At 44.5% G+C, this 14,857-nt stretch overlaps 1 protein-coding gene across 1 annotated transcript in view; it reads right to left on the bottom strand.

Moving 5' to 3' along the window:
• Positions 1-14,857, bottom strand: part of LOC135541314 (arf-GAP with coiled-coil, ANK repeat and PH domain-containing protein 3-like) — a 203,998-nt gene that overhangs the window by 94,910 nt on the left and 94,231 nt on the right. Inside the window, exons 2-3 of the mRNA XM_064967473.1 lie at positions 9,055-9,112; positions 2,951-3,070 (exon numbers count right to left, since the gene is read on the bottom strand). Of these exons, the coding sequence (XP_064823545.1) occupies positions 2,951-3,070; positions 9,055-9,112 (178 nt within the window). The remainder of the gene's footprint in view (positions 1-2,950; positions 3,071-9,054; positions 9,113-14,857) is intronic.

Raw genomic sequence — 14,857 nt, 5'->3', positions numbered from 1 at the left:
AACTCCACTTTAACTCTAACTCTACCTCCACTCTACCTCTAACTACACTCTAACTCTACTCTAACTCCACTCTACCTCTACTCTACCTCCACTCTAACTCTACCTCCACTCTAACTCTAACTCTAATTCTAACTCCACTCTAACTCGACCTCCACTCTAACTCTACCTCCACTCTAACTCTCCCTCCACTCTAACTCTACCTCCACTCTAACTCTACCCCCACTCTAACTCCACTCTAACTCCACTCTAACTCTACCTCCACTCTAACTCCACTCTAACTCTACCTCCACTCTAAGTCCACTCTAACTCTACCTCCACTCAACCTCCACTTTAACTCTAACTCTACTTCCACTCTACCTCTAACTACAACCTAGCTCTACCTCCACTCTAACTCTACTCTACCTCCACTCTACCTCCACTCTAATTCTACCTCCACCACTAATCTAACTACACTCTAACTCTACCTCCACTCTAACTCTACCTCCACTCTAACTCTACTCTAACTCCACTCTACCTCCACTCTAACTCTAACTACACTCTAACTCTAACTCTACCTCCACTCTAACTCTACTCTACCTCCACTCTAACTTTACCTCCACTCTACCTCCACTCTAACTCTACTCTACCTCCACTCTACTCTAACTCTACCTCCACTCTAACTCCACTCCTCTAACTCTACTCTACCTCCACTCTAACTCCACTCTAACTCCACTCTACCTCCACTCTAACTCCACTCCTCTAACTCCACTCCTCTAACTCCACTCTAACTCCACTCTACCTCCACTCTACCTCCACTCTAACTCCACTCTAACTCTACCTCCACTCTAACACTACCTCCACTCTACATCTAACTAGACTCTAACTCTACCTCCACTCTAACTCTACTCTAACTCCACTCTACCTCCACTCTAACTCTACTCTACCTCCACTCTAACTCTACTCTACCTCCACTCTACATCTAACTAGACTCTAACTCTACCTCCACTCTAACTCTAACTCCACTCTAACTCTACCTCCACTCTAACTCTACTCTACCTCCACTCTAATTCTACATGCACTCTAACTCCACTCTAACTCTAACTCTACCTCCACTCTAACTCCACTCTAACTCTACCTCCACTCTAACACCACCTCCACTCTAACTCTAACTCCACTTTAACTCTAACTCTACCTCCACTCTAACTCTAACTCCACTCCAACTCTACCTCCACTCTAACTCTACTCTACTCTACCTCCACTCTAATTCTACATGCACTCTAACTCCACTCTAACTACCTCCACTCTAACTCCACTCTAACTCTACCTCCACTCTACCTCCACTTTAACTCTAACTCTACCTCCACTCTACCTCTAACTACAACCTAACTCTACCTCCACTCTAACTCTACTCTAACGCCACTCTACCTCCACTCTAACTCCACCTCCACTCTAACTCTACTCTACCTCCACTCTACCTCCACCTCCACTCTAACTCTACTCTAACTCTACCTCCACTCTAACTCCACTCTAACTCTACCTCTACTCTAACTCCACTCTAACTCCACTCTACCTCCACTCTAACTCTACCTCCACTCTAACTATAACTCCACTCTACCTCCACTCTAACTCTACCTCCACTCTACCTCCACTTTAACTCTACCTCCACTCTAACTCTACTCTAACGCCACTCCACCTCCACTCTATCTCCACTAACTCTACTCTACCTCCACTCTATCTCCACTAACTCTACTCTACCTCCACTCTAACTCTACCTCCACTCTAACTCTAACTCCACTCTAACTCCACTCTAACTCTACTTGAACTCCACTCTACCTCCACTCTAACTCCACTCTAATTCTACCTCCACTCTACCTCCACTCTAACTCTACCTCCACTCTAACTCTACCTCCACTCTACATCTAACTAGACTCTAACTCTACGTCCACTCTAACTCTAACTCCACTGTAACTCTACTCTGTAACTGACTTCAATATTGGTTTCATCAGACCAGATAATCTTGTTTCTCATGGTCTGAGAGTCCTTTATGTGCCTTTTACTGAGGAGTGGCTTCCGTCTGGCCACTCTACCATAAAGACCTGATTGGTGGAGTGCTGCAGAGATGGTTGTCCTTCTGGAAGGTTCTCCCATCTCCACAGAGAAACTCTCGAGCCTGATTGCTCAGTTTGGCTGGGCGGCCAGCTCTAGGAAGAGTCTTGGTGGTTCTAAACTTCTTCCATTTAAGAATGATGGAGGCCACTGTGTTCTTGGGAACCTTCAATGCTGCAGAAATGTTTTGGTACCCTTCCCCAGATCTGTGCCTCGACACAATCCTGTCTCTGAGGATTCCTTCAACCTCAAGCCTTGGTTTTTGCTCTGACATGCACTGTCAACTGTGGGACCTTTATATAGACAGGTGTGTACCTTTCCAAATCATGTCCAATCAATTTATTACTACATTTTGTAGGTTTATAGATTTGCTACACATTTTGTCATGGGGTACAGAGAACATTATGCCGTTTTAAAGCTAATTTTAATTGCAATTGTATACATTTGTCTAATGTGATGTGATATTTGAGCGACTTAAAACATTACAACAAAATCTTTGGGCAGAGAAACCAAGCTAAAAACCGTTAGCTGACATGGGCTATTTGATCTGGAGATTTCTGACAAGTTATAAATATCTCTCTAATGACGAGAGGAACTGACGATGCCAATTTAGAAATGGCACCTTGTACATTCTACTATTACAACTAGCAACAGTAATTTAAGACCCCCTCGACCCCGTCTGCCGACCCCTTGCACCTCCCCTAAGGGGGCGTGCCCCACAGTTTGGGAACCATTGACCTATCATACAATCTGTTGACATGTATATATATATATTTTTTTTTTTAAATCTTCCCGACGTGAAATCGTTCTGATTGTGTTGTGACGTCATGTTGTTGTAATATTTGTGTAGTAGCAGGGTACTTACAGAGATCATTTCTTCCTTCTTGCACTGCTGAGACAAGTCTTTGATGCCGTTGACAAACAGCTTGTTGGCGCTAACGTACGCTCTGCCCGCCTCGATCATACCGCTACATAACTTCACCAGCTAGGAGAAGGAGAGAGAGAGAAATATAGGTTTGGGTTATTCGGTTTGAGTAGGCCATTTAAAAGTATTGAGAGGGGATTCAGGTACGGTGGCTCAAACCCAGTGTCAATGTGTTGTCAATGTGTAGTAAATGTGTTGTGTTGTCAATGTGTTGTGTAGTAAATGTGTAGTAAATGTGTTGTCAATGTGTTGTGTAGTAAATGTGTTGTCAATGTGTTGTGTAGTAAATGTGTAGTAAATGTGTTGTGTAGTAAATGTGTTGTGTAGTAAATGTGTTGTCAATGTGTTGTGTAGTAAATGTGTAGTAAATGTGCTGTGTTGTCAATCTGTTGTGTAGTAAATGTGTAGTAAATGTGTTGTGTTGTCAATGTGTTGTGTTGTCAATGTGTTGTGTTGTCAATGTGTTGTGTAGTAAATGTGTAGTAAATGTGTAGTAAATATGTATGTTGTGTAGTAAATGTGTAGTAAATATGTTGTGGAGCAAATGTGTAGTAAATGTGTTGTGTAGTAAATGTGTAGTAAATGTGTTGTCAATGTGTTGTGTAGTAAATGTGTTGTCAATGTGTTGTCAATGTGTAGTAAATGTGCAGTAAATGTGTTGCGTAGTAAATGTGTAGTAACTGTGTAGTAAATGTGTTGTCAATGTGTTGTGTAGTAAATGTGTAGTAAATGTGTAGTAAATGTGTTGTGTAGTAAATGTGTAGTAAATGTGTTGTGTAGTAAATGTGTAGTACATGTGTAGTACATGTGTAGTACATGTGTAGTACATGTGTACTACATGTGTAGTAAATGTGTAGTAAATGTGTTGTGTAGTAAATGTGTAGTAAATGTGTTATGTAGTAAATGTGTAGTAAATGTGTAGTAAATGTGTTGTGTAGTAAGTGTTGTAAATGTGTAGCAAATGTGTAGTAAATGTGTAGTAAATGTGTAGTAAATGTGTTGTGTACAAAGCTGTCATCAAGGCAAAGGGTGGCTACTTTGAAGAATCTCAAATCTCAAATATATTTTTTTCTAGTTACTACATGATGTAAGTCGCTCTGGATAAGAGCGTCTGCTAAATGACTTAAATGTAAATGTAAATGATTCCATATGCGTTATTTCATAGTTTTGATGTGTTCACTATCATTCTACAATGTAGAAAAGAGTAAAAATATATTTGTTTAAAACTGAATGAGTAGATGTGTCCAAACTTTTGACTGGTACTGTAGATGGGTGAACTCTGATCACTGTTCGCGCTGAATAAATGAACGTTCCCTATACTTTCAATGCACTGCCACTGGATCTCACATCTGGTCCTGGGGACCCAAAGGATATTTTAGTTTTTGCCCTAGTACTACACACCTGATTCAAATCCTCAAAGCTGTGTAGTGCTGGGGCAACCCCCCCCCCCCCCCCAAAATGTGCACCTCTTTGGGTCCCTGGGACCAGGATTGAGAACCACTGATATAGGGGAATAAGGGTGACATTTGGGAGAGAGGTCTTTCCAGGACTAGTCATCTGAATTAAGGATTGCAGTGCAGATTCATGACCCGGAAATGATCTGTCCATAAATAACTGCTCTCTCTCTCTCTCCATTAGACAAGTTTGGTGGAGGAGGAATAATGATCTGGGAATGTTTTTCATGATTCAGTCTCGGCCCCTTAGCCTAGACTGGGCTAAGGGAAATTTCTACCTTTGGGTCCCCGGGACCAGGATTGAGAACCAGTGCACTGGACCACTGGAGTTGACCATGGGAAGGAGCTCAACTCACCTCCTAAAACATGACTGAAAGGACCCCTGTTAAACAGAGCTATTCACACTGATGGTGATCATTCTGTCTGACCCCAGAGGAAGGTCACACTCAGAGAGGTCAGAGGGTAAGGGGTCATGATCCCTGGAGCTGAAATAATGCAGGAGGGGGCAGATGGGGACAATGACTGCTGGCCATACTGGTGGTTTAGTTGGTTAGTTAGAGTCTAACTAATGCTCTACTTAACCAACTAAACCACTACTATGACTTAATTAAAGCTACATTCGGGTATCCGGGAATCTGACTTCAATCTTTAATCTGTGATTAGTCACAGAAACAGACATGGTTTGGTGAATCATGTTAAAACAAGATGGCGGCAGCGTAGCCTCGTGGTTAAGAGTGTTGGACCACGAACTGAAAAGTTGCAAGACCGGGGTCCCCCGAGCTGACAAAGGAAAAATCTGTAGTTCTGCCCCTGAACAGGGCAGTTAATCCACTGTTCCGAGGCCGTCATTGTAAATACAAATTTGTTCTTAACTGACTTGTCTAGTTATATAAAAGTTCAAAAAAAATGTTTAACTAGGGTTGCGGTGTTCATTTAATGGGGGGCTGGTGTGTTGAGTGTCTGAGGGACGTAAATGCGTGCTTGTGTGTGTTTACATTCTATTTTCTAGTAGCACAACGAGCTGTTCGATGCTTTCCCTATCTAAATCACCTTGAGGGTGGTTTGACCTTCTTCACACAGCGCTAGCTTCAGCTGCATGCCTTCATCCAGTAACTGTCAGTAATAACTTAGATGTTAGAGAGAGACGGACGGATGGACGGACGGATGGACGGAGAGAGAGACAGAGAGGTTAGAAAGACAGAGAGGATAAAGAAAGAGAGGTGTAGAGAGAGAGAAACAGAGAGAGAGAGAGAAACAGAGAGAAACAGAGAGAGAAAGAGAGAAACAGAGCGAAACAGAGAGAGAGAGAAACAGAGAGAGATAGAGATACAGAGAAAGACAGATAAACAGAGAGAAAGACAGAGAGACAGAGAGAGACCGAGAGATAGAAAGACAGAGAGAGACCGAGAGAGAGAAAGACAGAGAGACAGAGAGAGAGAGAGAGACAGAATCCTATACATCAAATGGTCCATGATTACACTCTGTACAGACAGTTGTTGAGTGTGTAAAATTTTAAAAAGTGTAGGAGGGGAAATGGGTCTATAGTAAATCAAATCAAATGATATTAGTCACATGCGCCAAATACCACAGGTGTAGTGAAACCTTACAGTGAAATACTGAATACCACAGGTGGAGTAGACCTGACAGTGAAATGCTGAATACAACAGGTGTAGTAGACCTCACAGTGAAATGCTGAATACAACAGGTGTAGTAGACCTTACAGTGAAATGCTGAATACAACAGGTGGAGTAGACCTTACAGTGACATGCTGAATACAACAGGTGTAGTAGACCTCACAGTGAAATGCTGAATACAACAGGTGTAGTAGACCTCACAGTGAAATGCTGAATACAACAGGTGTAGTAGACCTTACAGTGAAATGCTGAATACAACAGGTGGAGTAGACCTTACAGTGACATGCTGAATACAACAGGTGTAGTAGACCTCACAGTGAAATGCTGAATACAACAGGTGTAGTAGACCTCACAGTGAAATGCTGAATACAACAGGTGTAGTAGACCTTACAGTGAAATGCTGAATACAACAGGTGTAGTAGACCTTACAGTGAAATGCTGAATACAACAGGTGTAGTAGACCTTACAGTGAAATGCTGAATACAACAGGTGTAGTAGACCTTACAGTGAAATGCTGAATACAACAGGTGTAGTAGACCTCACAGTGAAATGCTGAATACAACAGGTGTAGTAGACCTCACAGTGAAATGCTTACTTACAGGCTCTAACCAATAGTGCAGTTTTAAGAAAAACAATTGTTAAGAAAGTATTTAATAAAATAAACTGAAGTAAAAATAAATAAGACAGAGACAGAATACGTCATAGAACCCATTGACCTTTATGGTTGTGAGGTCCTGGGCTCACCAACCAAATCAAGACTCTTCATGCAGAATCCTGGATAAATATCCTCAGGGACAGAGACAGGGACATGGTCAGGGTCAGGGACAGGGTCAGGGACAGAGACAGGGACAGAGACATGGTCAGGGTCAGAGACAGGGACAGGGACAGAGACATGGTCAGAGTCAGGGACAGGGACATGGTCAGGAACAAAGACATGGTCAGGTATAGAGACATGGTCAGGGATAGAGACAGAGACATGGTCAGGGTCAGAGACATGGTCAGGGACAGAGACAGGGACAAAGACAGGTACAGAGACAGAGACAGGGTCAAGGACAGGGACAGAGACATGGTCAGGGACAGAGACAGGGACATGGTCAGGGACAGGGTCAGGGACAGAGACAGGGACAGAGACATGGTCAGAGTCAGGGACAGAGACATGTTCGGGGACAGGGTCAGGGACAGAGACAGAGACATGGTCAGGGACAGAGACATGGTCAGGGACAGAGACAGGGTCAGGGACAGAGACAGGGACAGAGACAGGGTCAGGGACAGAGACAGGGACATGGTCAGGGACAGAGACAGGGACATGGTCAGGAACAGAGACATGGTCAGGGACAGAGACAGGGTCAGAGACAGGGACAGAGACAGGGTCAGGGACAGAGACAGGGACAGAGACAGGGTCAGGGACAGAGACAGGGACATGGTCAGGGACAGAGACAGGGACATGGTCAGGAACAGAGACATGGTCAGGGACAGAGACAAAGACAGGGTCAGAGACAGGGACAGAGACATGGTCAGGGACAGAGACAGAGACAGGATTAGAGACAGAGACATGGACAGCGACAGAGACAGAGACATGGTCAGGAACAGAGACAGAGACATGGTCAGGGACAGAGACATGGTCAGGGACAGAGACAGAGACATGGTCAGGGACAGAGACATGGTCAGGGACAGAGACAGAGACATGATCAGGGAAGAGATAGAGACAGAGACAGGGTCAGGGACAGAGAAAGGGTCAGGGACATGGACAGGGACATGGTCAGGGACAGAGACATGGTCAGGGACAGAGACAGAGACATGGTCAGGGACAGAGACATGGTCAGGGACAGAGACATGGTCAGGGACAGAGACATGGTCAGAGACAGAGACAGGGACATGGTCAGGGACAGAGACAGAGACAGGGACAGAGACATGTTCAGGGTCAGGGACAGAGACATGGTCGGGGACAGAGACAGAGACATGGTCGGGGACAGAGACAGAGACATGGTCGGGGACAGAGACATGGTCAGGGTCAGAGACAGGGACAGAGACAGGGACATGGTCAGGGACAAAGACATGGTCAGGGATAGAGACATGGTCAGGGACAGAGACATAGACATGGTCAGGGTCAGAGACAGGGTCAGGGACAGAGACAGAGACATGGTCAGGGACAGAGACATGGTCAGGGACAGAGACAGGGACAGAGACAGGGTCAGGGACAGAGACAGAGACAGGGTCAGGGACAGAGACAGAGACATGGTCAGGGACAGAGACAGGGTCAGGGACAGAGACAGGGTCAGGGACAGAGACATGGTCAGAGACAGGGACAGAGACAGGGTCAGGGACAGAGACATGGTCAGGGACAGAGACAGGGTCAGGGACAGAGACAGGGTCAGGGACAGAGACAGGGACATGGTCAGGGACAGAGACAGGGACATGGTCAGGGACAGAGACATGGTCAGGGACAGAGACAGGGACAGAGACAGGGTCAGGGACAAAGACAGAGACATGGTCAGGGACAGAGACAGAGACAGGGTCAGGGACAGAGACATGGTCAGAGACAGGGACAGAGACAGGGTCAGGGACAGAGACATGGTCAGGGACAGAGACAGGGTCAGGGACAGAGACAGGGTCAGGGACAGAGACATGGTCAGGGACAGAGACAGGGTCAGGGACAGAGACAGGGTCAGGGACAGAGACAGGGACATGGTCAGGGACAGAGACATGGTCAGGGACAGAGACAGGGACAGAGACAGGGTCAGGGACAAAGACAGAGACATGGTCAGGGACAGAGACAGAGACATGATCAGGGACAGAGACATGGTCAGGGACAGAGACAGGATCAGAGACAGAGACATGGTCAGGGACAGAGACATGGTCAGGGACAGAGACAGAGACATGGTCAGGAACAGAGACAGAGACATGGTCAGGGACAGAGACATGGTCAGGGACAGAGACAGAGACGTTATTCCAGTACCTTTTCTAGTTTAGCTTCGATCTCCACCACATCCGTCTCCACCTCATTGATGCCCGCCCTGCAGAAACACAAGACAAACAGACAGGTCAGCATCATACATGATGATCAGGGAAGAGATGGAGAGGAGAGGAGAGATGGAGAGGAGAGATGGAAAGTAGAGATGGAGAGGAGAGATGAGGAGGAGTGGAGAGGAGTGGAGAGAAGAGGAGACGAGAGGAGTGGAGAGAAGAGGAGATGAGAGGAGAGATGGAGAGGAGAGATGAGGAGGAGTGGAGAGAAGAGGAGAGGAGTGGAGAGAAGAGGAGAGGAGTGGAGAGGAGACGAGAGGAGAGGAGACGAGATGGGGAGTGGCACAGAGGAAAAGCCAGATTCCAGATCGACACTGAGATCCATGTGTCACATATCTAATGAGTATTAGTAGAACACCTGAATCAATGCAGGCTATTCACAGTATAGCATGTCATAATCAACAATTCAATTCAATTCAATTCAAGGGGCTTTATTGGCATGGGTAACATGTGTTAACATTGCCAAAGCAAGTGAGGTAGATAATATACAAAGTGACAACAATCAATATGGAAGAGTTTTACTGTCCAAGCAGGCAATAGCCTGACTGACACGACTCACACAGAGTCAGGGGTCAGCCATACGAGGCGAGCCATGGATGCTCACATCACCACACACTATTGCACAGTTAAACACTGAATAAACACTATGAGAGGACGTGCCAAATGACTAGTTTAGAACGGTTGTGCTGCGGTCACCGGTACGAGGCGGTGTGCCGTAGATCAGAGCAGTCTAAAACGAAAGTTGCTATGCAACAACCTCGGATTTTCTACACCGGGTTACCAATTAAATAAAAATAAAATAAAATATTTTCTTCCCTCAAAGAAAAAAAATAGGCCTCGTCCTGACACATCTATTATGGTTGCCAAGCCGACTGACAGCTTTTTGTTTTAAACGTTGGCATGGCAACGCTTTTACCGCAACGCTTACTAGCTCGCTAGCCAAGTACGGCTAACACAGTCAGGTCAAACAGTGCAGCAATCATTTCAGCAAAGTAGCTGTGTGGTTGTTGTTGTTGTTGTTGATGTTATGGATACATCCATAACAATGAGCACGATGTTGCCCGGCAGAGAAAACGTTCTCTCTCGTCAGAACACTTCTGAGGATATAGCGAACTGCACGACTAACGCAAATCAATTCAAACGGGAAGTTGGTAAGACAGAAAATGAGCTGCATTTCATGTCGTTTCATATCGTTCGTTTAAAAAAGTACATTTCTTAGTATATATATATATATCCATAAAAATTATATCCATAAAAATTATGCTGATTCATGATTTCATTCCATCAGTGTCACGCCATGACCTTAGAGAGCCATTTTATTCTCTATTTTGGTTAGGTCAGGGTGTGATTAGGTTGGGTACTCTAGTTCTTTTTATTTCTATGTTGGCCTGGTATGGTTCCCAATCAGAGGCAGCTGTCTATCGTCGTCTCTGATTGGGGATCATATTTAGGCAGCCTTTTCCCGCCTGTTGTTTGTGGGATCTTGTTTTTGCTTGGTGCCTGTGAACACTGCATTTACTTCACGTTTCGTTTGTTCGGTATTGTTTTTGGTGAGTTTAATTTATTAAAACATGTGGAACTCTACGCACCTTTGTCCATTAATTCAACCAGCGTACGTAACAATCAGTTAGGTTACCATAGACGTCTTTTTGTTCTATATCTATAGACGTGACCCAGTCGGGAAGTCTTTTTGTTCTATATCTATAGACGTGACCCAGTCGGGAAGTCTTTTTGTTCTATATCTATAGACGTGACCCAGTCGGGAAGTCTTTTTGTTCTATATCTATAGGCGTGACCCAGTCGTGAAGTCTTTTTGTTCTATATCTATAGGCGTGTCCCAGTCGGGAAGTCTTTTTGTTCTATATCTATAGACGTGACCCAGTCTTTTTGTTCTATATCTATAGACATGACCCAGTCATTTTGTTCTATATCTATAGACGTGACCAAGTCTTTTTGTTCTATATCTATAGACGTGACCCAGTCTTTTTGTTCTATATCTATAGACGTGACCCAGTCTTTTTGTTCTATATCTATAGACGTGACCCAGTCTTTTTGTTCTATATCTATAGGCGTGACCCAGTCGTAAAGTCTTTTTGTTCTATATCTATAGACGTGACCCAGTCTTTTTGTTCTATATCTATAGACGTGACCCAGTCTTTTTGTTCTATATCTATAGACGTGACCCAGTCGTGAAGTCTTTTTGTTCTATATCTATAGACGTGACCCAGTCGGGAAGTCTTTTTGGTCTATATCTATAGACGTGACCCAGTCTTTTTGTTCTATATCTATAGGTGTGACCCAGTCGTGAAGTCTTTTTGTTCTATATCTATAGACGTGACCCAGTCTTTTTGTTCTATATCTATAGACGTGACCCAGTCTTTTTGTTCTATATCTATAGGCGTGACCCAGTCGTGAAGTCTTTTTGTTCTATATCTATAGACGTGACCCAGTCTTTTTGTTCTATATCTATAGACGTGCCCCAGTCTTTTTGTTCTATATCTATAGACGTGGCCCAGTCGTGAAGTATTTTTGTTCTATATCTATAGACGTGACCCAGTCGGGAAGTCTTTTTGTTCTATATCTATAGACGTGACCCAGTCTTTTTGTTCTATATCTATAGACATGACCCAGTCTTTTTGTTCTATATCTATAGACGTGACCCAGTCATGAAGTCTTTTTGTTCTATATCTATAGACGTGACCCAGTCTTTTTGTTCTATATCTATAGGCGTGACCCAGTCGTGAAGTCTTTTTGTTCTATATCTATAGACGTGACCCAGTCTTTTTGTTCTATATCTATAGACGTGACCCAGTCTTTTTGTTCTATATCTATAGACGTGGCCCAGTCGTGAAGTCTTTTTGTTCTATATCTATAGACGTGACCCAGTCGGGAAGTCTTTTTGTTCTATATCTATAGACGTGACCCAGTCTTTTTGTTCTATATCTATAGACATGACCCAGTCTTTTTGTTCTATATCTATAGACGTGACCCAGTCATGAAGTCTTTTTGTTCTATATCTATAGACGTGACCCAGTCTTTTTGTTCTATATCTATAGACGTGACCCAGTCGTGAAGTCTTTTTGTTCTATATCTATAGACGTGACCCAGTCGGGAAGTCTTTTTGTTCTATATCTATAGACGTGACCCAGTCTTTTTGTTCTATATCTATAGACGTGACCCAGTCGGGAAGTCTTTTTGTTCTATATCTATAGACGTGACCCAGTCTTTTTGTTCTATATCTATAGACGTGACCCAGTCGGGAAGTCTTTTTGTTCTATATCTATAGACGTGACCCAGTCTTTTTGTTCTATATCTATAGACGTGACCCAGTCGAGAAGTCTTTTTGTTCTATATCTATAGACGTGACCCAGTCTTTTTGTTCTATATCTATAGACGTGACCCAGTCAGGAAGTCTTTTTGTTCTATATCTATAGACGTGACCCAGTCGAGAAGTCTTTTTGTTCTATATCTATAGACGTGACCCAGTCTTTTTGTTCTATATCTATAGACGTGACCCAGTCAGGAAGTCTTTTTGTTCTATATCTATAGACGTGACCCAGTCTTTTTGTTCTATATCTATAGACGTGACCCAGTCAGGAAGTCTTTTTGTTCTATATCTATAGACGTGACCCAGTCGTTTGTTCTCAATGTTCTGTTAAACGCTTCTATCCCTTGCATGCTAGTTATCCAACTACGGCTAACACAGTTACGTCAAACCGTGCAGATAGAATAACAGCAAAAGCAGCTGCATTTCATGTCGTTTGACCAGTTTTTGTCTACTGACATTTCTTTGATTAGAGCCGTAAAAGTTACGCTGATTCAATATTTCGACTGGCTGAGAAAAGATGTCTCGTCCCGACACGTTAACTCTCAATAGGACAGTGGAGATCAAATTTCAATATTTAGACAATTTTGCAAAGACGGCAACATTTGTACAAACCTACAACCCCCCTGTTGAAAAAACAAACGTTAGGCTAGAAGCAACGGGAACTAATGTGTCGATGCTTTTTAACAGTGGAGATCAAGTTAATGAATTGCCTGGCTGGGCTGATGGGACCGTGGATGTGCATGGTCCCACCCCCTGGGGGGATGGCTAACGTGATAGGTCGGTCTAATGGCCTCATGCCCCCTGGCTGTCTGTAGGCCACACTGACTGATGTGTGTGTGTGTGTGTGTGTGTGTGTGTGTGTGTGTGTGTGTGTGTGTGTGTGTGTGTGTGTGTGTGTGTGTGTGTGTGTGTGTGTGTGTGTGTGTGTGTGTGTGTGTGAAGCCACTTAGAGAAGCATGCTGAGGCCTGAGGGACACCCTCCACGGCCCACATATAGGGGGTTACCATGACAACTGACCACTTCGTGTGTGTGTGTGTTTATATTTGGGTGTAATGGAATAGTAAACCCCAAGGGGGAGAGAAGGCAGTCAGGGGGCAGCTGGGCATTCACCATCTACCACCTAATACACACACAGCTACAGGTAATGTATGGTCAGCTACAGGTCATGTAAGGCCAGCTACAGGTAATGTATGGCCAGCTACAGGTAATGTATGGCCAGCTATAGGTAATGTTTGGCCAGCTATAGGTAATGTATGGCCAGTAATGTATGGCCAGCTACAGGTAATGTATGGCCAGCTACAGCTAATGTATGGCCAGTAATGTATGGCCAGCTACAGGTAATGTATGGCCAGCTACAGGTAATGTATGGCCAGCTATAGGTAATGTTTGGCCAGCTATAGGTAATGTATGGCCAGTAATGTATGGCCAGCTACAGGTTATGTATGGCCAGCTACAGGTAATGTATGGCCAGTAATGTATGACCATCTACAGGTAATGTATTGCCAGCTACAGGTAATGTATGGCCAGCTACAGGTAATGTATGGCCAGTAATGTATGGCCAACTACGGGTAATGTATGGCCAGCTACAGGTAATGTATGTCCAGCTACATGTAATGTATGGTCAGCTACAGGTACTGTATGGCCAGCTACATGTAATGTATGGTCAGCTACAGGTAATGTATGGCCATCTACAGGTAATGTATGGCCATCTACAGGTAATGTATGGCCAGCTACAGGTCATGTATGGCCAGCTACAGGTAATGTATGGCCAGCTACAGGTAATGAAAGATGAAACACAACTGTCCATGTACAGTCCATATATAGCCTAGAGTCATGTGGCTATGAAGGACACTGGTGGGGGTAGAGATGAAGCCCACTGGTGGGGGTAGAGATGAAGCCCCTTGGTGGTTGTAGATATGAAGGACACTGGTGGGGGTAGAGATGAAGGACACTGGTGGTTGTAGATATGAAGGACACTGGTGGGGGTAGAGATGAAGACCACTGGTGGGATGTAGAGATGAAGACCACTGGTGGGGGTAGAGATGAAGACCACTGGTGGGGGTAGAGATGAACAGTAGAAAACTGGTGGGGGTAGAGATGAAAACCACTGGTGGGGGTAGAGATGAAGACCACTGGTCGGGGTAGAGATGAAGACCACTGGTGGGGGTAGAGATGAACAGTAGAAAACTGGTGGGGGTAGAGATGAACAGTAGGAAACTGGTGGGGGTAGAGATGAAGGACACTGGTGGGGGTAGAGATGAAGGACACTGGTTGGGGTAGAGATGAAGGACACTGGTTGGGGTAGAGATGAAGGACACTGGTTGGGGTAGAGATGAAGGACACTGGTGGGGGTAGAGATGAAGACCACTGGTGGGGGTAGAGATGAACAGTAGAAAACTGGTGGGG

The sequence above is a fragment of the Oncorhynchus masou genome, chromosome 6, assembly GCF_036934945.1.
Source record: "Oncorhynchus masou masou isolate Uvic2021 chromosome 6, UVic_Omas_1.1, whole genome shotgun sequence".
NCBI lineage: Eukaryota > Metazoa > Chordata > Actinopteri > Salmoniformes > Salmonidae > Oncorhynchus > Oncorhynchus masou.
This window is presented reverse-complemented; position numbering and strand designations above follow the sequence as displayed.